The sequence below is a fragment of the Heterocephalus glaber genome, unplaced genomic scaffold (genome assembly GCF_053883595.1).
Source record: "Heterocephalus glaber isolate CG9 unplaced genomic scaffold, H.glaber_assembly_v1.0 deba00001547, whole genome shotgun sequence".
NCBI lineage: Eukaryota > Metazoa > Chordata > Mammalia > Rodentia > Bathyergidae > Heterocephalus > Heterocephalus glaber.
Genome location: NW_028258340.1, coordinates 456,428 through 477,453, shown reverse-complemented (window position 1 = coordinate 477,453; position 21,026 = coordinate 456,428). Strand labels below are relative to the sequence as shown.

The following is a 21,026-nucleotide window of genomic DNA, read 5'->3' as shown; positions in this document are numbered from 1 at the left end:
GACTCATGGAGTGGGTAGAGGTGGGGCTTGGGAGGTGGGACTGGCCGGGAGGACTGAGTTTTGAGGTATAGAAGTGTGGAATTAATAGGGAGAGTCCTGGGCTGCATCTGCTCTTTGGATTCTAGGCTAGTTTGATATGAAGGGGGAGTCTAAGAGAGACTGGGAGGGGCTTGGACCCAGGTCTGTCTGGTAGTGGCAAGTCAGACTGAGGAGGAGCAGTTGAATGGGCCAAGGAGAATTTCTGAGGTAGGGGGAATTGGAATGGACCAGCCAAAGAGAGGAGGCTGTAATGATTTGAGAGGAGACTCAAACCAAAATGATGTGAGAAAGAGGCCTAGCCTTGGAGAAAGTGAGGATCTAAGCCTTGAAATGATGATGAGGGCTCTGAAGTGCCCATGAGGCATTTCAGGGGTCAAGGGGAGAAGGAGGGCAAGTTTGACAGAAAGGCTTTGTGTGTTGGGCTGGGAGGAGATCTGTGTGCAGGAAGGTGCTGGAGGTGGGTTTGCTGTGCCTGGGATGCGCTAGGCCTGGAGTGGGGACTTTCCCAAGGCCTGCTGTAAGGAATCTGAACTGAAAGTGGACTTTCTCTGGGATTCTGACTCCAAATCCCTGTGATGAGACCGAAGGATCTTGGGTGGAGGGAAGAAGAAATCCAGGGGAGGGGTTGGGCTTAGGCTGGAGACAGCTCTCAGACAGAGTAGGACAAGGGCCTGAGGAGCCTGGGAACTAGGGATGCCCTACTGGGGCCAGAGCCCACTTTGTGAGCAAGGTAAGGGCTGCTATCGAGGTCCCCTTACTTGAGCTGGGGGTGTGGGGGTCCCCCGGCAGCAGCGGTGGCAGGTGGCGGCACGTCCTGGCTGGGTTTCTGGGCCAGCTGTGGCTTCGTGGTACGTCCAGCAGGACCTGGGCCACTAGGCCGGGGCTGCTGTGTGGTGGGTGGTCCAGTGCGAGGTCCAGGACCCGCCTGGCTGGCCTGACGAGTGGGGCCTGCAGGGCCTGGGGGTTTCTGGGGAGGACCCTGGCGCTGCTGCCCAGCTGGTGGGCCCCCCGAGGCCTTTGGTGGAGCCGGACCAGAGACAGATGTCTGACGGGTAGCTTGTGGGGGCCCCCCCTGGCGCTGGGGAGACGGGGAAGCTGGCGGACGGGCTGCTGGAGGCGCCCCAGGGCCTCCTGCTACTGGCCGGGATTGGCGGCCTTGACCCTGGGTCATTGGTGCAGCCTGGGATGCAGGCTGCTGAGGCCCTGATGTGGGACTTGGTAGGCGCTGAGGCAGGGGACTGCCAGCTGGGGGTCCAAGGCCCGACAGGTGCTGCTGACCCTGCGGGGGTGGGCGCTGCTGCAATGGGGGTCCCTGGCGCTGAGGGCCTGGGCCAGGCTGTGGAGGACCACCTGGGGGACAGAGAGAAAGAAAGAAAGAGCACATGTGAGAGAGCACAGTGAGGCAGGGCTGCTTGGAATGCCTGGGAAAGCCACCCTCACTTACCCTGGGGTGGAGGTCGTTGCTGAGCTGGGGGCCCAGCAGGCTGTTGAGAGGTCTGGCGGCCCAAGGGTGGGGCCCCTGGAGAAGGAGTCTGCAAGAAAGAGTGGAGTGGGAGAGGTTAAAAATAGTTACCAGCCCAGGGAGCCTCAGCCTATCAGAATGACCTGCTTCCCAGTCTGCAGGGTGTTGCCCTCTGTGTAGCCAGCTGAGACAATGTGGGGTTGGAAGTCCCCCACCCCATACTCAAGGGTCAGGAGGCACCCAGGGAGGTAAGGGTAGCAGATATGTATTATTTTTAAAACAATTGGCAACTGTGGCCAAATGTGCACAGAAAAGAAGCTGGTAGCCTACTGATTATCAGCTCGGTGGCATAGCTTGACCAAGGGCTGGCCTGCCCACCACTAGCTCAATGCCAAAGGCCTCACCTGGCTGTGGGAGCCCCTGCCAGGGGAGGCATCACGCTGCCACTGCCGGGGCAGAGCCTGAGCCATCTTGTTGACCACAAGTTCCACGATGAGCTGCTTGTCTTCATCCTGATGGTCACCAATGAGTGGCATGGAGGAGCCCACCACCTGGGCCGGGAAAAGGGGTCCAGTGAGGGGAGAGGTAGGAAGTACACAGTAGGTGACAGTGACAACACACATTAGGTTGGCAGTAGTCATGACAACTACAAGAATACGACCTCGGGATCCTAAGGGGCCCTGCCTGTGCACTGTAAGGGAGCCTTGTCTGTGAAGGCACCTGCCCATTTCTGAGGTCCTTCAGAGCAGGATCAGCAAATCAAGGCCTGTGGGCGAAATCCAGCCTGCTGCCTGTTTGTGTATGGCCCATGAGCTAAGGATGGGATTGATATCTTTTAATGATTGAAAAAGTCAAAAGATTTCATGATATATAAAAATAATTTAAAAACTTAAATTTCAGTATTCACAAACTGTATTTTAGACAAACATATAAGCTGTGTCCATAAGCACAGCCACACTTAATGTGTTTACACAGTGTCTGTGGCTGCCTTTGTGGAGTTGAGTCATTGCCATAGACTCCATGACCTGCAAAGCTGAAAACATGTACTGTCTGGTTCTTTACAGAGAATATTTGCCAGTCCTCACTCTAGTTTGCTAGGCACTTTGTCTATTACAGAATGCTTTGCTATTGACCCAGTTCACAGAACACTTTAAAGGTAACTAAGGGCTTTGCCATTCACCAAGATGTTCAACAAATGTTTTATCATTCACCAAAGATGTTCAAGTTCACAGAGCAAGTTGGAGTTTTTGCTTGTTTGCAGTGCTGGTGATTGAACCCAGAGCCTCATGCATGCTAGGCAAGTGCTCAGCCACTGAATTACACCCCAGCCCCAGGTTAGGATTGACTGTTTCGCCATTTGCTAGGGATGTCCCAGATCCCAAGGTACTTTACAGTTTACTGAGCACCTTGCCATCCACTGAAGCCTTTCTGAGCCATGGAGTGCTTTGAGGTTTGGAGTGTTGCTGCCATATACCTGCTCCTCCCTCTGTGCCCCACTGATCCCTGGATGCTCCCACCTCAATGATGTGATCCCGTCCGTCCTTCCCATGCAGCGCTTCCACTGCGCAGATGTCCAGTCCCCCAAAAATCTCTGAACATGTGTCCACCCACAGCTTGTACCTGCCAAGATGAGGGGTAGGGCAGCCAGTCAGGGCTTTGCCAGGGGCCACACTCTCGCCTTCCCTGTCTCCGTCCCCTGTGTTCAGCCCCCACCTGTCCGACATGGCGATCTGCTCAAGCATCGCAGAGCCTGTGTTGGTCTTCCAGTTCCCTGACACGGATGTCCTCCTGGGGAACAAGCAGGAAGAAGCTCAGGGGGCCTGGGCTGTACAGGGTAGGGCAGAGGATCCCTCCCCAAGCCCACATCCCCCCACTCACATGTAAGCCTTGTAGTTCTGCCCAATCTTCTGGACACGGACGTCATATTTGGCATCAATGAAGGGCTCTGCAGTGGCGTATGTCTTGGTCAGCGCCACAACACTTGCGATGTCCTGAAAGTCGTGCTGATTGTCCACCTTGACCTGTGGTCATAGGGGTGGGGGTCAGGACAGTAGTGGGAAGTGGAGGCACCTGGAGGTGTGTGTACACATGACACACAGGTGAGGTGAGTACACAGAAATTAGGCGGGCACGCCAAGGCACTCATGCATGCACAATTGTGGGTCTGTTTTGTACATGTGCACACAAACACAAAAGGATGTATACAACTCTGTGAACATTCTAAAAACCATTGAATTTTCCACTTTAAATGAGTGAGTTGTATGGTGTTTGAATTATTTTCAATAAAACTGTGAAAAAACTATGCATATACAGTATACGCATGGGGTACCCAGACACAAACTCAGTTGTACACACTATAACATACAGAAGCTGGGACACACTCAAACTTACAAATCACAAGTCTGCTTTCTACATGCATACAGACAAAATCAGCATACTGGACCCCGAGACCCTGGAATGTAAAAGATGACATGATGCGTGTTCAGCACAGAAGCACACATATATCCACAGGCACAATGCTGGATACAGTAGCACAATAACGACACAAAATTGCCTGAATACACAATAGAAAAACAGGCTGGCAAAATTAGATGATTATGAGAAAACAATCCAAATAGACATCCTAGGACACACCATCAAACAATTACTGGTGTGCACTGAATACACAAGTACCCACCTATCTACGTACTTACACACAGTGTCACAAGTGTGCATTGTACAAATGCATGCATGTGCACACACTCCGGCTGGGGACTCACCTTGCCCATCCCAGAGTGTGCATGCCCCATCTTCACAACCACAGGGTATGTTGTGCTGCTGAGCTGGTGGGGAAAAAGCAGAAGAGGCATGGTCAGGGTAGGAGTGCTGAGCACCAAGGGTGGGATGGTGCTCAGCAACCCCATCCAATGTGAGCCACGCTGTGAGCCATTTTGCAGAAAAAATGGGCCAGAGTCAGGCAGACACCAGCTAGGAGTCACACAGCACCTCCAAGACCAGAATCAAATCCACATGCCCTGCCTGTCTGCCCCCTGACCTCCCCTCAGCCCATACTTCCTGCCACTGTTTTCTCAGGCAGAGACGTTCCCAGAAAAGAGAAAGTTTGTTTTTACAAGGAATGGATGATAGCGAGATGAGTGTGTGTGTGGGGGGGGGTGTAGTGGTTAGCACGGAGCAATTGAACCTCTCAGCCAAGCCTTGCGTGTGCATGACAGAGACTCACATAAACCCTCAGGTCTACCCAGCCCACGAGTGTTAAGATGTACAACCAACGCAGGCTCCAAGCACACCCAGCTGTAAGGCCGAACAGAGACCCACACAGTCATTCCTACATGGGCACTGAGCCAGCCAGGTGCCCATGGCGTAGAACAGCAGCTAGGGTTCCTGGGCGCACACTCCACCCTCTCAGCCACACAATCAGCACTCTGGGGCGCATACACACAAAGGCAGGCTCCTTCCCCCACCTAAGCCCACATAACAGAGGGACACACACACAATACAAAAGATTACCCATGCAGTAGTACAGAGGCACACACAATAGGATGGACACATACCAAACTCACAGGCACTTGCAACACTCCTGGGCACACGTACACCAACCCAAAGGCTCCAACACGACATAGGGGTGGTGTATGTATTTCTAGGTATTCACATAACCAGAGCCCCATAACACAGACCCACGCTACACCCCTGGGCACACAAAAAGTATGTGCAGCTGGGTGTGGTGGCACATGCCTGCAATCCTAGCATTCTGGGAGGATGAGGCAGGAGAATTGAAGTTTGAGCTCAGCCTGGGTAACTTAGTGATTTAGTGAGACCCTGTCTCAAAATGAAAACTAAGGGGATAGGAGTATAACTCAGCCCTGGGTTCGATTCCTAGTACCACACACACCCAGCCTCCCTTGCAGTATATACAATACAGGGAGACATGCACACAACCAGAGATACCTACTACAACTCAGGCTAAGTATACAGACAACACTCCTAGGTGTACACACACACGCACACACGCACACACACATTCAGGCCAGTGGGATACCTCAAGTTTCCATACACCCGGGGTGGGGAAGAGGGAGCTGGGTCGGAGAACCCCAGCCATCTCAGCGTCACAGCACATGTGCACACGCAGAGCCCCTGACTCCTGCTGATAGGGTAGAGAGATGGCATTCCAGGAGGGGCTGCTGGGGTGGTGGCAGTTCCCGGTTCCCCACAGGCACAGGAAGCCCGAAGACTGAGGATGACTGATTGACCTTCAGTCCTCACCCTCTCTTTGCACCCCCTTCCTCATTTCCCAATTGTCTGGTGTCATTTTGGGGGTGGCGAGAGGCTTGGTGTTGGGACGGGGGAGGATGAGGGGGGTTCCTCAGAAAGTATATCAGGGAAACAGTGCCAAGGTGAGAGAGGAGAGAGGAGAGAGAGAGAGAGACAGAGACAGAGACAGACAGACAGAGACAGAGACAAAGAGACAGAGATATATCACTCTGGTATCATGCAGAGGTGGAGGACACACTTACGATTGCATATGCAACCCACAATTCCCAGAAGCCACACACAAAATACTCCCGCACATTCCCGACTCTCAGGAAGGGAAATTCACACAAAGGGGCACACACACCACTCCAAGAGGTGGAAACACACCAGAGAGCTGGCATACACCTGCCTGCTGAGGTTTCTAGGTCCTTCTTTTCATAAGCCATCCTTACTTCCTCTGAATCTGAGCCTGAATGTCTCTCTGGGTCTGTATATGTGCATGTCCTCCCACTTGTGTGAGCAGGGGGATTTGATCCCTGGGAGAGCCCTAGGCTTGAATCTTTTGTTTGTTTGAGATGAGGTCTCTTTATGTTGCCCAGGCTAGTCTTGAACTCATGGGCTCAAATGATCCTCCTGCCTCAGCCTCCAGAGTAGCTGGGACTATAGGCTCCCAGCACCATGCCCAGATCCTACGCTTGAATTTTTGCTTCTCCTTTTCCTAAGGCCATGTGGGACAGTAGACATGTCACTTAACCCCTCTCTGGGCCTCAGTTTCTTGGTTTGTATAAAGGGCACAATCAGGCCCAGCACTTGTCATATCCTGTGGGGATTATTAGGTATCTGCTCTGCACATGCCAGCTGGTCCCCAGGGTCCTACACCTATCCAGCTCTCCAGATGGTCACAGACCCGGACACCCCTCCTCGAGGCTCACCTCTACCACTTCTCCAACCATGTAACTCCTCACATACAAACAGTTGGCAAAATTCTATGCTGACTCAGGTTTAAGAGTTTGAGCTGGCGTCAGAAGCAGGATTAGTGAGAGCCAGAGCTAGGACTTTCCCTGTTTTCACTACTCCCTTTCTCCCACCACTACACTGTTACTCAGCCCTGTCTCATCCAGTATCACTGCCCCACTTTTACAATCACCTTCTACAAATCTGTGCTCTCCTCCCTTCCTCCCTCCCTCTTACTGCTTCTCCCAGCAGTCATTTCTCCACTTTCATTCCTGGCCAGGTCACTTCACCCCATTGTGTGTGTTTATGAGAATAAGAATGGTATTTAAGAACAGGACCATGAGGAATATAAGAATGGTATGTAACAGGGATCTGAGGACGGTATGTAATATAGGGATATGAGGGAAATAACAGCAGTACGTAACTCACAGGGATATGAGGGATAAGTCAATATTTCTGGAAAAAAAGCAACACAGTATTTGGCACACAATAAATGTCAAGCCTCAGAAAGTATTGGGAACTATTCTAATTGTTGGTTTAATATTCATTCATTAACTATTTTGTTCTTTTTTTTTTGTGGTGATGGTACTGGGGATTGAACCCAGGGTCTTCACACTGAGCCACATCTCCAGCCCCCTTACTTTAAATTTTTAAAATTTTGAGACTGGAACTCCCTAAGTTGCTAAATTGCCCAGCCTGAGCTCAAATTTGCAATCTTCCTGCCTCAGCTTCCCAGAGTGCTGGTATTACAGGTGTATACCACCATGCTCCACTTCATTAACTAACATTAATGAACAAAGAGATCATCGGGATTATCTGAAAGAGATAATGTACATACAAAGGCTTTAGCAAACCATAAGCGCTGGCTGGTAGTTTTTATTGTGGTGTCGTGGTTATTAAGCTAACCTCCCCAAGTTAGTCAAGCTTAATTAACAAGTGGGTAGTGGACAGTGAATGAGATAATTTATACAAAGACCTCCTTAGTGCACAGTACACAGTAAGAGCTTAATAAGTAGCTGCTGTCATCACTATCCTCATCATTATTCTTGGTCTGTGCCCTCTGAATTAACCAAGGATGCTAATCAGCCCTTGGAACCCTCCAGCAGGACCCCAGGGCATACTCCCACGATGTCAGGAAGCCGGTGGGCACCACTTACCTCATGCTAGCCCCCACCAGGGCAGGGCAGGATGAGGTGGGGATCGAGTTTCTACTGACTCACTACTTCTTTCACCACCGTCCAACCCCCCTCCCTTGCTGGCCAGGACAGTGCCATGCCTGAGTTAGAATCCCAGGGCCAGTCACCTTAGTTTGTTCAAATCCCAGCCATACCATGCTCTGTGACCCTGGGAATGTTCTTCAAGCCCTCTGTGCCTCATATCTCCTCTTTCATAAGATGGGAAGACCACCAGTTCCCACTGCAGAGGCTTGCAATGAGCTTTTTGATGGTTTTTAAACAGGTTTTGCTATGTAGCCCATTGAACTTGAGATGTTCCTGCCTCTGCCTCTTGAGTGCTGGGATTATAGATGTGGAAAATCATCCCCAGCTGTTGTAAGTTTTAAGTGAAATAAATTATGCTGAGTGCCACTATATAAATACTACTTAAATTTTTTTTCAGTGCCGGGGATGAAACCATGGGCCTCACCCTCACTAGGCTAGGCTAGGCTCTACCACTGAGCTACACCCTCAGTTCTGCCTGTTATTTTTTTGAGAAAGGTTTTCTGACCCAGGCTCCAGGCCACCTGACACCACCACTCGTTAATTCTATTCATCTTGGATGAGTCAACCTACCTCCATTTGGTGCCTCAGTTTCCCCACGTTGTGTTCCTCCCTCATTCACCTACCATAGCTCCTTCCACTGCTTCTACTGAATTTGCTTCCTTTCTTCCACCCTCTCAGCAGAATGTCAGATACACTAGGGCTCCGCACAGAGTAGATGCACAATAAATGTAAGAATGAACTGCTTCGGGGTTAAGCCATGGGGAGTTTGGGGGAGGCGGATGGTTGGAGAGACTTTGAGGACCTTCGGGGGGCTTGGACTGCTGGCCTAACAGCTCTGGAGGCCTCACGACGTGGAGCTGGGGAAGGGGGCGAGGCTGCGGGCGGGCGCGGGCGGAGGAGGGTGGATCTCCTTTGGGCAGCCCTCGGCCCGCCCCTAGGCTTCTCCGCTGCTGCCGCTGCCGGTGGGCGGATGAGTAATGCATCCAGGAAGGCTGGAGGCCTGTGATTTCCGCGTCAACCCCGCCCCTCGCGTGGACATTTATCCTCTCCTGCTCCAGCCCTGCCGCCATCGCCGCAGATCCAGCGCCTAGAGAGACACCAGAGGTGAGCGGGGACCTGGGTCCTTGCAGGGCTGGACTGAGCTAGAGCCTGTGTGCGCGCCACCAGGCCCATCCTGTCCTGTGCCAGATGCCAGGCTGCTCAGCCTGACCTGTGGGGACGAGGACCCAGGGCTGGTCAAGGGGGGACGGGGATTCACGGCGGAATTGCTCCCCCAATCCCGACACCCCCAAATCCTTTCAGCCTCTGGCATTTATACCCAACTCCTCCAAACCCAAAAACCTCTAATACCACGAAGGCCTCCCAACCTGCTAACTCCTCGGAATTCTCTCATTGCCCCCTAAAGCCCTACCCTAATTCCTGTAGCTCCCTGAACTCCTCAATCTCCAACTCCCTAACCTTAGAACTTCCTCTGCTCCCAAATCCCTCAAGTACTCATCCCCTTAAGAACTCCAGTTCTCCCACCCCTTGAATTCCCAAACTCCTCCAATTCCCTAAATCCCCACTCCTTTGAATTCCTCAATCTCCTTAAATCCTCCAGCCCTGTATCTCTTAATATGCACAACTCCTGTACTCCCAAACTCTTCCAGTTCCCCCAGCCCCCAAATTCCCCACCCCAAACTCCTCAACCTCCAGGTTTCCCCAACCCCCTTAAATCCTCAAACTTCCCAGCCATCTTATTCACCAATTGCCACAACCCCATAATCCTCCAGCTCAGTCCCTTATATCACTCATACTCCACACCCTCTCAAACTCTTCCAACTCTTTGAAGCCCTAAACTTCTCTGGGCTCTCCAACCCCCTTAAAATCCTCAGGCTCCCCAACCCCAAACCTAGTACCCTAATCTCTACTAGGTTTCCCAAGTTAGCAGATAAACTAAGCTGGGGGCTGCCTGATCCCTCCCTCCCCCAACAGAATCCACCATGGCCCCCTTTGTGCCTCTGGCCTCCGGCATCCTGCTGTTGCTGTCACTGATAGACCCCAGCAGGGCCTGCACCTGTGCCCCACCCCACCCTCAGACGGCCTTCTGCAACTCCAACTTTGGTGAGTCTGGCCCCTTCCTACCCACACTTACCCTGCATATCTCTGCTTCAGCCATACTGGCTTCCTCTGATTTCCATGATTACACTAGCCCCAAGCCCACCACAGGACCTTGGTGCTGGCTGCTACCTCTGCCTGGCACACCCTTCCCCCCAGATATCCAGATGGGTCAGCCTCAGAGGTCACCTTCTCAGGGTGGCCTTCCCTTACCACCTTGTTTAAAATTTTAATCACTGCCCCTAGTACTCTTGATCCCTGCTAAAGAAGAAAAATATCCAATGATACTTGTTAAGGCCAGGTAAGGCAGACTATTCAGGAGCATCCAGGTAGGTATGAGGGGCCACAGCAATGCGATTTTGCTGTGGGAGAGAAAGACTGGGCTCAACTTCCAATACAGCATGGGCAAGTGGGAATCTATAATCTAGGAGCAGGGTAAGGGTCAGTGAGTGGAAAATTACTCAAAAGAAACATCAGGGATAAGGAGGGTTCTAGCTAAACCAATCTAACAGGATTCCTGCTGAAGATAGGGCAGGGTGACCAGACATCACCTGAGGGGTGATGGAAGATGAGGAGCCTCTTCAGATACTGAAGGGAATCAAATGGGGTGGGGGGTCCTCACTATACTGATTTAGCAGGATTTTGTGCTAGCACTGGATTTTACAAAAAAGTGCACAGATGGGCCTGGGAGGAGCCAGACTACAGTTTGGTAAAGCAAAAAATGATTGTTCCCCTTCCCCACTCAGCTCTGCTTCCCAGTCATCACACTTCGTATCTTCTAACATCGCATACGCTCATTTGTACATGTGTAGTCTGTCTCCTCCTGGCTAGAATGTGAGCTCCACAAGGGAAGGAATTTCTGTGTTTTGCTCATTGCTGTGGTCCTAATACCCAGAACAGCACCTAGCATACAGTAAATATTTGTTGAGTGAACAAATGAATATATGAAAAGGCTTAAAGCAGTGCTGGGCAGAGAACAGACACTCACTGTATGGATGAATCAACCAGTGGATGTATGAATTGCTTGTGCTGTAGGGCACTCAGTAATCCCTATTTACAGGTATGTTTTTATTATGATTATTTTTATTTGCTCACACCCCTCAATTGATGGATTTTTCTCCTTCCTCCTCTGTAGTTATAAGGGCCAAGTTCATGGGGACCGTAGAAGTCAACACAACCACCTTTCACAAGCGTTATGAGATCAAAGTGACCAAGGTATCTTCCTGTCCCCTCACTGTCCTTCCCTAACGTCTTCCTACTTCTCAAAATAGAAATTTCTGGACATGGGTGGTGTGGGAATTGTGATGTCAGGATTTGGGTATATGACTTAAGGGAAGAACTTGGAGTGGGAGGAGTATGTCGGTAAAAGAGACTCTTCTCATCCGTCAACAGACGTTCAAAGGGTTTGATCCCTTGGGAAATGCCAACGACATCCGGTTCCTCTACACCCCCGCCATGGAGAGCCTCTGTGGGTACTTCCACCGGTCCCAGAACCGCAGCGAAGAGTTTCTCATCGCTGGTGAGGCCCTGCCCCCTCGCGCTGGGCCAAGCCAATCTCTCCTAAGATGCTGCCTAGCAACCGGGTGGGGGCGAGGCTCGGTAGGGAACCATCCCAGTTGAAATTGTGACCGTCCCAATTTCAGCCTATCAGAAGCCCGGGACCTTGCAGAGTGGGGGGTCTGTATGCCCATGGCGCCAATCAGGTGCTGCCCAGGCCCCGGCCCAGCCAATCAAAAGCTGCCTTTGGTTTTCTCCCCTCCTTCCCAGGACAATTGCGAGACGGGAACTTGCACGTATCCACCTGCAGTTTCGTGGTTCCCTGGCACAGTCTGACCTCTTCTCAGCACAAGGGCTTCACCAAGACCTACTCTGCTGGCTGTGGGGCATGCACAGTGAGTGCCTGGGCCCTGTCCTCTGCCTGGAGGTCATTCTCTGTACTCTTCCCGAAACTGTGGGCTTGTTTCTTCCTCCCTGTGACGGTTCTTTGGACTGCTTCCCAATTCCCAGGGGTGTCCATGATCCCTCTTGCTATTCCCCCAAACCTGAGACTGCACCCTGAGAAATCCTGGTTGTCCACCTGTCCCGTGTCTGATAACTTGGGATTGCCTGTTCCCTGAACCTTCTAACCTGTCCCTCTAACTCTCCTTTGTGATTATTCTGTAATCCCACTGTCTATTCCTGACACACTGGGATTTTTTTTTTTTGAGACAGGTTCTCACTCTGTAGTTCAGGCTGGCTCTGAACTCACTATGTAGCCCAGGTTGGCCTTGAACTTGTGGCGATCCTCCTGCCTTGGCCTCCTGAGTGCTGGGATTACAGGCATGCACCACCACACCTGGCTTCCTGGGATTAATTTTTGCTTCCTTAGAAAGTTCTTCAAGAAACCAAAGGGCTTCTCCCCAAGCCCACTGACTCTTCCCCAGCAGAACTTATAGATGCTCTGCAGCTCTGACTGCCCCAGACACCAGGAAGCATTACACTGACTGACTTTCTGGCTATTCCAACACTGTTCCTTGATGGCTCCAAATATCCCCAGTGACTGTCTCAGAGCCCCACTGGCTGTTCCCTGCCCAAAGGGACAATTCCCCAGGACACCTGACTGACTGACCCCAAACAACTGTTCCCCACCTACCATTCCAAGACATTGATTGCTTGCTATCTTACTGTTCCTCCAGTGGGCTGTTCTTGGGTCCAAACCCAGGTGGGGTGACACCAATTCTCCCCGGCAGTTCCATACTACAAGCTGAAGAGAAAATTCTCCTCTGTAGGAGAGGGAGTGGGAAGAGAAATCCTCAGAGAAGGGGTTCTTCCCTTCCCTCCAGGTGTTTGCCTGTTCATCCATCCCCTGCAAATTGGAGAGCGACACTCAATGCTTGTGGACAGACATGCTCCTGAGTGGTACTGAGAAGGGCTTCCAGAGCCGCCACCTTGCCTGCCTGCCACGAGAATCAGGGTTATGCACCTGGCAGTCCCTACGGACCAAGACAGACTGAATGAAGCCTGCCCCTCATGGCAACTGAAGCCTTCATGTCTTCCCACTCTCCTCTTTCTTTTGATGGTGAAATAAAGAACTGTCATTCAGCAGATGCTCTCTCTGTGTACTGCCTGTGAACAAACCATGTCACTGATGACCTGGTGGGAGCACCCTGGGACTAACTGGAGGGACAAGATGTTGGATTTGGGGACTAGGGCTGTAGCTCAGTGGTTGAGCGCTTGCCTAGCACATACAAGGCCCTGGGTTCCATCCTCAACAAGGTAGGGGGAAAAAGATATTGAGTTTTTATATTTTATACAAAATTTGATCTACTAGTAATAATCTGATCATAGGTATTAGGGCTGGCCATCTGCAACATCAGTCATGGTCATTTAAATTGTGTTATCACCTCCAAATTATTGAATATGCAGTTCTTTAAAATATTTTACTACAGTAGTTTTTCATTCCTATTTCACTAGGGCTCTCCAATTAATGAATTATCCCACAGCTATAAATCCCCGTATTCACAAATCTCAGTTGACAAACTCATTGACACATGTCCTATCAATTAGCAAACTGATTTCTTTGCCTCAGTCCTTGTCCTGATGTCCAGTGAAGATGCCCCTTCCAAACCTGTGTCACTGTCCCCACCCTTAGGTTCTGTACAGTACTATGTCTAACTTGAGTGACAGGAGGGGATGCAGAGCCCCCACTGTAACTCCTGGCTGGACTCTTGGAAGAAGGGCTAGCTTTTGCACCACACCATGGCCTGTGGGAGATCCCTTAAGAGGGGCTGTTTGAGACACAGCAGGAGGTGGGATGGGGAGAAGGGATGATCCTGAAATCCCAAGGCTCTGCCCTACTCTCCCTCTCTCTCCTCCTCTCACTGACCAACTCTGAAGGAAAGACTGACCATGAAATTGAAGGTAAGGCCCAAAATTAGAACTGTCCAGGCACATACTGGCCTGCACCTCCACACATCTCCCTTTACCTAAACTCTACCTGAGACTCACCTTTCTGGAGCACCTTCCTCCATAAAACCTAAGCAAGAGACACTCCAAACACCCCTTTCCTGGAGCTTCCTGCTCCCTCGCTGGGCCTAGGCCTCTCCAGCCTTTCCCAGTCCCTGGATCCTGCTCTGGTTCTCCAAAGGTCCTAACCCAAATGAGATCACTGGGAACCAGGATTTAGGATTGGGACAAACACTTAATGGAACACCTACGTGTTCTATTGACCTGAATCTGCTTGAGAAAAGATCCAGTATGTCAATTTTGATGAAGAAAAGGACCCCCCAAAATCCCTCCCATCAGACTACCCACTGCTAATAGGAACCCAGGACTCTGGAGCATTCTAGGTCACCAAGCATGGCTCCCTGGGTGCCCTGTGGTCCTGCCCCAGAGCATTCTACACTGCCGGGAGGTTCCCTTAGGCCCAAGTTATGCCCCAGATCAGGATGGGCAGTATTTGAGCAGCCAGTATCTATTCCCCTGAACAGGGAACACCCAGATGGCTCAAAGCTAGAGCACCGGTGTCTACAGCAACACTTACACCTTGGTTGTGCCTGGGAGGTCAGAACCCTGTCCATCAAAAGGGGAAAATGGCAGGCTTTGCTGATGGGTACAACTGCAAGGGAAGGGCATGGGTACCTTTTGGTCCTTCTGCAGCCTGCAAGACCTCAGAAGCTCCTGACAATTCACCAAACCCTCACATCAGCTCCTTGCACTCTTCAGTGGCTCCTTGACTTCAAGGCCCATTCCCTGAGCCCTGGCCACACCACCCCTGGGAGGAAGGTGAAGTAGTAGGTGCCAAGAGAAAGGCAGAACCCAGCAGGCAGGCTGTTCTGCCCACCTGTCCATCCTGAACTGTCCGCATTCTACACTCACACCCAGTGAGCATAAGCAGGTGGGGCCAAGGCACAGAGTGGCCAGAACAGGACCCAAGGCTACTTTTTCCCCAGACCTGGCATGAGCTCCTGGCAGGATCTGTAGTTCTGGGATCCCCCATCACGTTCTAGGAAATCCATGAAAATAGACACCCCCACAGCATTGTGTCTGTGTGTCAGTCTCATTAGGAGAACTTTTGTGATGGCTGAGAGGAAGCACGTGTGGTTGCAGCTACATGAGATGTGCAGTGTGGGATCCAGCTCAGTGGGTAACCTGAACACCTGCCCTTCACTTTCCTGAGCCACAGTCTTCTCCCTAAAATGTGGGCACAACAGTCCCTACCCAAAGTCCTTCAGACCTAGTCTGTCCTAGGGTTGGAGAATGATTATGAGGTGTATTTACCCCTTAGATATTTTTGAGGTCAAAACACACAGGAAACTTGGGCTGAGGATGTGGCTCAGAGGTAAAGCACTTGCCTACCATGTGTGAGGCCCTGAGTATTGCAAACAACAAAAACAATAAAAACCATGACACTCTCATAACAACAACTTAATGGGCAATATTACTAAGAGTGACTTAATTTCTCACAGGCAGTGTAATGTACTGGTTAAGAACATGAACCCTGTAGCCAGGTCATCTGCATTCAAATCCTGCCCCTGACACGTCCTAGGTCTGTGTCCTTGGGGAAAATCATATTGCCCTTCTGTGCCTCAGTTCCCACATCTGTAAAATAGAGCTAAAACATTCCTAACTCATAAGGACAATGTGTGTATTGAATGAAGTAGTATATGTAAAGTGCTTAGAACAGTACTAGGCATGTAGCACTTATAAGTAGTAGTTACAGTAAATATAATTAAATGCGTAACTGTAGCAGTGATAATTTTTATCAGTAATGAGTGGTGCAATGTTGCAAATAATTTTTTTTTGAGACAGGGCTTCACTACGTAGTATGGGTTAGCCTTGAACTCACTATGTAGTCCAGGCTGGCCTTGAACTCACAGCAATCCTCCTGCCTCAGCCTTCTGAGGGCTGGGATTGTAGGCGTGTGCCACTATGCCTAGGTCCAAATAATATTTGATACTAGAAATAAAATAAAATGTTAGAAATAATGTAAAGTAGTAGCAATGATTTCATGCACTCCAGAAACCCTCATATAAAACTCAGGATCATGATAATCATTCCAGAAATGTTAAAAATATTTAATATGCTCATTTGTAATATTCTTTTTATTATGATGCTTATTCACTGCTTTCTAGTGTGCAAATCCCTCCACCGACAAACACCAACTTTTAGAAGACTTTCAAGGAAAACTATTACATGATAACATTCCCCATATGTAGCCTTCATTGTGGGCAAATCCCTACTTTTATAAATCTTTAATGTTTCCAAGACTACAGATGACAAATCCCTAAGCCCTTGGTAAATCCTTCCTTTGATTAGTCCCATCTCTTCACTGAAACAAATCCCTTTTCACAAATATCCCACGAAGAAACATCTTGTTCATAAATATTCCAGTGCCATCTCCCCAGTGATAACCCCCACTGACAAATCTTCCCATTCACAAGTACCCAGCACCAAGCTATTGTTTATTGATGTAGCCCAGCCACAAGTATTGCTTTTCATAACTACCTGCCCAGTGGCATCCCCCTAGCTGACAAATCTCTCTATTCATGAATATCTTTTTTTTTTTTTTGTGGTACCGGGGATCGAACTTGGGTCTTTGTGCTTGCGCAGCAGGCAGGGAAACCACTGAGCTAAATCCCCGGCCCTCATGAATATCTTTTTATGACATTATTCCCAGGACAACCTCTATTGGCAAATCTTCCCATTCACAAATTTTGACCCACTGGCACATCTCCTGTTGTCTACCGAAAATGATAAAACTCTCCATTCAAACTTGCTCATCAAAAATGCTCCCACTGGTAAGCCCCCTTGTAAAATCTTTTCATTCAGAAATACCCACCATTGCTATTTATCTCATTGATAACCTTGCTTAAAAATCTTCCCATAGGGCCGAGGATTTAGCTCAGTGGTTTCTCCGCCTGCTGCGCAAGCGCAAGGACCTCAGTTCGATCTCCGGTACCAAAAAAAAAAATCTTCCCATTCATAAAACCCAGCTATCCATATATTTCCTATTGATTGACCCCTACTGACACATTTCTCTATCCTTAGATATATCTAGTTGGAAAATAACCCTGCTACAACAGTTTCCAAGATACTACCCCATATGGTGAAACATCTCTGCCTACTAACCAGTGACAGATGGAAAAGTCAATTTATATAAGACCAGACCCTCCCATTTATTAATAGTGACTGATACTGACATCTCAGCACCCAGGTCTGGATGTCAGTAGCAGTGGTGAATTACATTGTAGAACCCTCATCAAAAAAGAGGATTAGGACACAAGTTCTTTCTGGAATATGGAAGCTTTAAAAAAAAAAAGATTGGTTGAAAGTCTGTGCAAGAAGTTGTTAGAGCCCCAGGTACACTCTCCAGCTACCAGTTCCCTACTGCAGTAGAAGGCTGGAGGTGGATCTCCTGAGAGTAGAGAGCAATGCTTCATATGGGCAGGAAGCCCTAAACTTACACCTTCTGGTTGTGGGATATTTATCTACCACTGACCTTGTGCTACTTGCTGAGCCTCTGTGGAGTGCTACATCTCTGACTGATGGAGGTGGGTCCCCAGACTGAGGGTCCTTTCCCCCCACCACATCAAGGAGGCCTTCCCCTGACCCCAGGAAAACAATAGTTATTATTAGCTAGATGCTCTCAAATCCTCTCCTGACTGGGAATGAGCTGGGCCAGGGAAAGATCATGCTTCAACTTTACCCTCCACTCATCCCTCAAGCCCCTACCATGAATCCGCCTTCTTGTTGCTTCTGGCTCTGTCCAAGAGCACTCTTGAGCAGGTCTTTGGGATCTGCCAACCACATTTCCATGCTGCTTACTGTAACTCAGACACGAGAGCGTCTCTAGGAGGATCTCAGAAAGAGTGGAGGCCAGATGTTCTGTAAACTTTTTTCAGGAGTCTTGAAACCTAAACCCCAAAGGGTCCCCTGACAAGATTTCTCCCACTCTTGGTCCTTGTGGCTTAATTCCTGCAACTCATGCTCTTCACTCTTACTTTGCAGCATTATGACTTCAGAATCACCAGGGAAGCTGGAGTGTTATTCAGTGGTAGAGCATTTGCCTAGCATGTGCAAGGTCCTGCATTCTGTTTCCAGCAACACACACACATACACACATAATGGGGTACCCTGCCCACCTCTGCTTGACACCTGTCTTCCTACCAGAATATAAGCCCCTGACCTTGTTCTGGCTGAAAGAATGGACTGGGTCTCTGAGATCAAAAGCTACTGATAAGTTGAGGTGGTAGCACAGACCTGTAATACCAGCTACCTGGGAAACTGAGGCAGGAGGAGCACAAGTTTGAGGCCAGCCTGGGCAACTTAGCAACTTAATGAGTCACTGTCTCAACATAAAAAAAATTAAAAAGGGATGGGAATGTAGCTCAGCATACGGATCTGGGTTCAATCCACAGTGCCCCCCCAAAAGTTATTGATGTGATACTAAGACCCCAGGCTTCACCCCATAAATATTCCTCATTCCTAGTGTCCTTTTCCTTTCTCCCTCACAGATTCTAATCACATGTTGGCTCTATGGTTCACAGAAGCACCCCAAAATAAAAAGCAATGTAGTTATAGCTAGCTATATGTTGACGAAGATCAACTGCAGTGACACCCATGAGGAAAGGCTCCCCTTTATGAATTTCATCACAGATCAGCACACCTGTCCATACCCCATATGAATCCTCACCCTTGGGCCTCCCTCTATACCTGCCCAGAATAAACAGCCTCCATTTCTGGAACATTTTTGACACCAAGTGCCATCATGGGCTACTGTGCTTCCAATTTCAGTCCACCACAGTTAATTCTGTTCTCAATCCACAGTGTCCTGAATCTTGGAGACTGGCCACTTGTGGATCACATGTGTTCTGGCCAAGAGACATCCAGTCACACTTTATCCCAGGTTTTACAAGGGATGAACATCTATACTTCACAAGATGCCAAATGTGGCCTTGGAAGGGCTCAGAGAGGGGCAAAAAAGAGCTTCCCAAATAGCATCAGGAAAGGAGGAGACTGGGCTCAAGTATTCCGACAGACACAGATGTCCCCTCGGTGCTCCAGCTTGTCCCTATTCTTTCTGCTCCCTGCTTCCCTTTGCTGTTTCTTACTCCCTCTTCCTTTTCCCTGATCCTTATCAATCTCCCCTAACCATGGCCTTGAGCCTCTGGAAGACCAACTTTTATTTTGTAATACTAGGAATGGAACCCAGGGCCTTGCACATACTAGGCAAATGTTCTGCCAGTGAGCTACATCCATCTCTTATTTATTTATTTATTTATTTATTTATTTATTTATTTAAGATAGAGTCTTGCTAAGTTGCCCAGGCTGGTCTTGAACTTGCAATCCTCCTGCCTCAGCCTCCCAAATAGCTGGGATTACAGGCTGTGCTCCCATGTAAAGTAAGATCATCAACTTCTAACTGTGCCGCAGATCTGCTCATGTGTTGTCTCTTGATCTGGTGATAGGTGTGTATTCGTAATGAAAATTCAACAAGCTGTAAATTTAGGATATATCTCTTTTTCTGAATTTTTCATATCTCAATAAAATTGGCTCCTCAGAAGAAACTCCCTACCCCACTGACATCTCTTCCTCGTTCTTTCCTTTAATTCCTCTCTCACTCTTGCCTTTTCACAGAATCTCCACATCTTTTTTTTTTTTTTTGGTACCAGGGATTGAACTCGGGTCCTTGCGCTTGCGCAGCAGGCAGCGAAACCACTGAGCTAAATCCCTGGCCCCCCATATCTTTGATCCTGTAGATTCGAATCTCAAAGCATACTTTTTTTCTTCATTCCACAGGGAGCAAGAATCCTGGACCCGAGAAGGGACTGGAGCTAGAGATGCCTTCAGTTTGGACACTGCATGTCCCACTGTGAGCCCTCCATGACTATCTGCTGCATGTAAATCACCTGATTTGAGATGGCAAGAGAGAGGAATTCGCTATTCCCACAGCAGCCCCTGCCCCTACCCCGTCTGCCTGACAAGATTAACATAAGCAAATCACTAAGCTAGGGGTATTGGGGTGAAAAGTTAAACTGTGCTTAACAGGGTCTTCCCATATTTCCCCTCCATCGGTGACTACTTAGACACAACTGAGTTGAGCATCTTCCAGAGATTCCTAGTACCATGCAAGCAGATGGACAGAGATGGGGCATCAGAGGCCAATACTGACACCCACCACATGATGGAGCCTCAGCAACTTTCACACTGAAGCTTCAGGAGACAGAATGGGGCAAGACTGCTCCTACAAATCCAGGCCTCACTTTGCCCCTTCATGTTTTATAGTGGGTGGGGGATGAACAGGTAACTCTGTCTTCTTCCCAGACTCAGAAGTTCTGCTCTCTCTGTCCCTGACGAAAATAGTCTCTACACAGCTACAGAACAGCGAAGAAGTACAAGTGCCCTACCAGGTATCAGGATTTAATGAGAAAATGTTGTTATTAAGGCAGAGAGGCGTGGTATAGGTATAGAGAAAGTGACCAGTGGAATAGAAGAGTCCAGAACAAGAATGACATTTTTGTACATGCTAGAGGTGGTATACCAGATCAAAGTTGAAAAATGAGTTAACTATAAGGAAAAAGATGAACTGGATGCCTACCTACCCGCTATTGTTTGGGATAGTTTTTGAGTGTGACCCCAAAGGTTCATGTGCTAGAAAAGCTTGGTCTCCAGTGTAGCTGTGCTGAGGTGGTGGAAACTTTAAGAGGTGGAGCCCAGAGGAAGTGATTGGACCATTGGGGATGCAGCCATAGAAGGTATTAACATAGTTCTCATGGGACACTGATTAGTTCTCTTGAGAGTGGGTTGTTATAAAAAGACTGCTCCTGGTTCCTGAGTCTCCTTGGCTTCCTGTCTTGCCATGTAACTGCTTTTGCATGCACTCCCAAAACAGACTAAGACACTATCTCACATTGTAAATGAAAATTAACTTCAGATGAAGGAAGAAATTAAATATCAAATATAAAGCTTTACTAAAATGTCTCTCTTTGCCCTAGTAACTTGAGTTGCCATTTTTTTCATATAGTA

The 21,026-nt window shown here is 49.1% G+C and overlaps 2 protein-coding genes across 3 annotated transcripts in view; one reads left to right on the top strand and one right to left on the bottom strand.

The window, feature by feature from the left end:
* The window catches only part of Syn1 (synapsin I), a 69,676-nt gene that overhangs the window by 1,265 nt on the left and 47,385 nt on the right, over window positions 1-21,026 (bottom strand). For both annotated transcript variants that reach the window (XM_004875300.4, XM_004875301.4), the window contains exons 6-12: window positions 4,260-4,322; window positions 3,380-3,522; window positions 3,215-3,289; window positions 3,019-3,121; window positions 1,906-2,052; window positions 1,484-1,571; window positions 798-1,389 (exon numbers count right to left, since the gene is read on the bottom strand). In XM_004875300.4, the coding sequence (XP_004875357.1) occupies window positions 798-1,389; window positions 1,484-1,571; window positions 1,906-2,052; window positions 3,019-3,121; window positions 3,215-3,289; window positions 3,380-3,522; window positions 4,260-4,322 (1,211 nt within the window). The remainder of the gene's footprint in view (window positions 1-797; window positions 1,390-1,483; window positions 1,572-1,905; window positions 2,053-3,018; window positions 3,122-3,214; window positions 3,290-3,379; window positions 3,523-4,259; window positions 4,323-21,026) is intronic.
* Timp1 (TIMP metallopeptidase inhibitor 1) lies at window positions 8,821-13,103 on the top strand. The gene is made up of 6 exons (XM_004875299.4): window positions 8,821-9,026; window positions 9,897-10,025; window positions 11,155-11,234; window positions 11,412-11,538; window positions 11,787-11,911; window positions 12,842-13,103. The coding sequence occupies exons 2-6, from the start codon at window positions 9,905-9,907 to the stop codon at window positions 13,010-13,012; spliced, it is 624 nt and encodes a 207-aa protein (XP_004875356.1). The 5' UTR covers window positions 8,821-9,026; window positions 9,897-9,904; the 3' UTR covers window positions 13,013-13,103.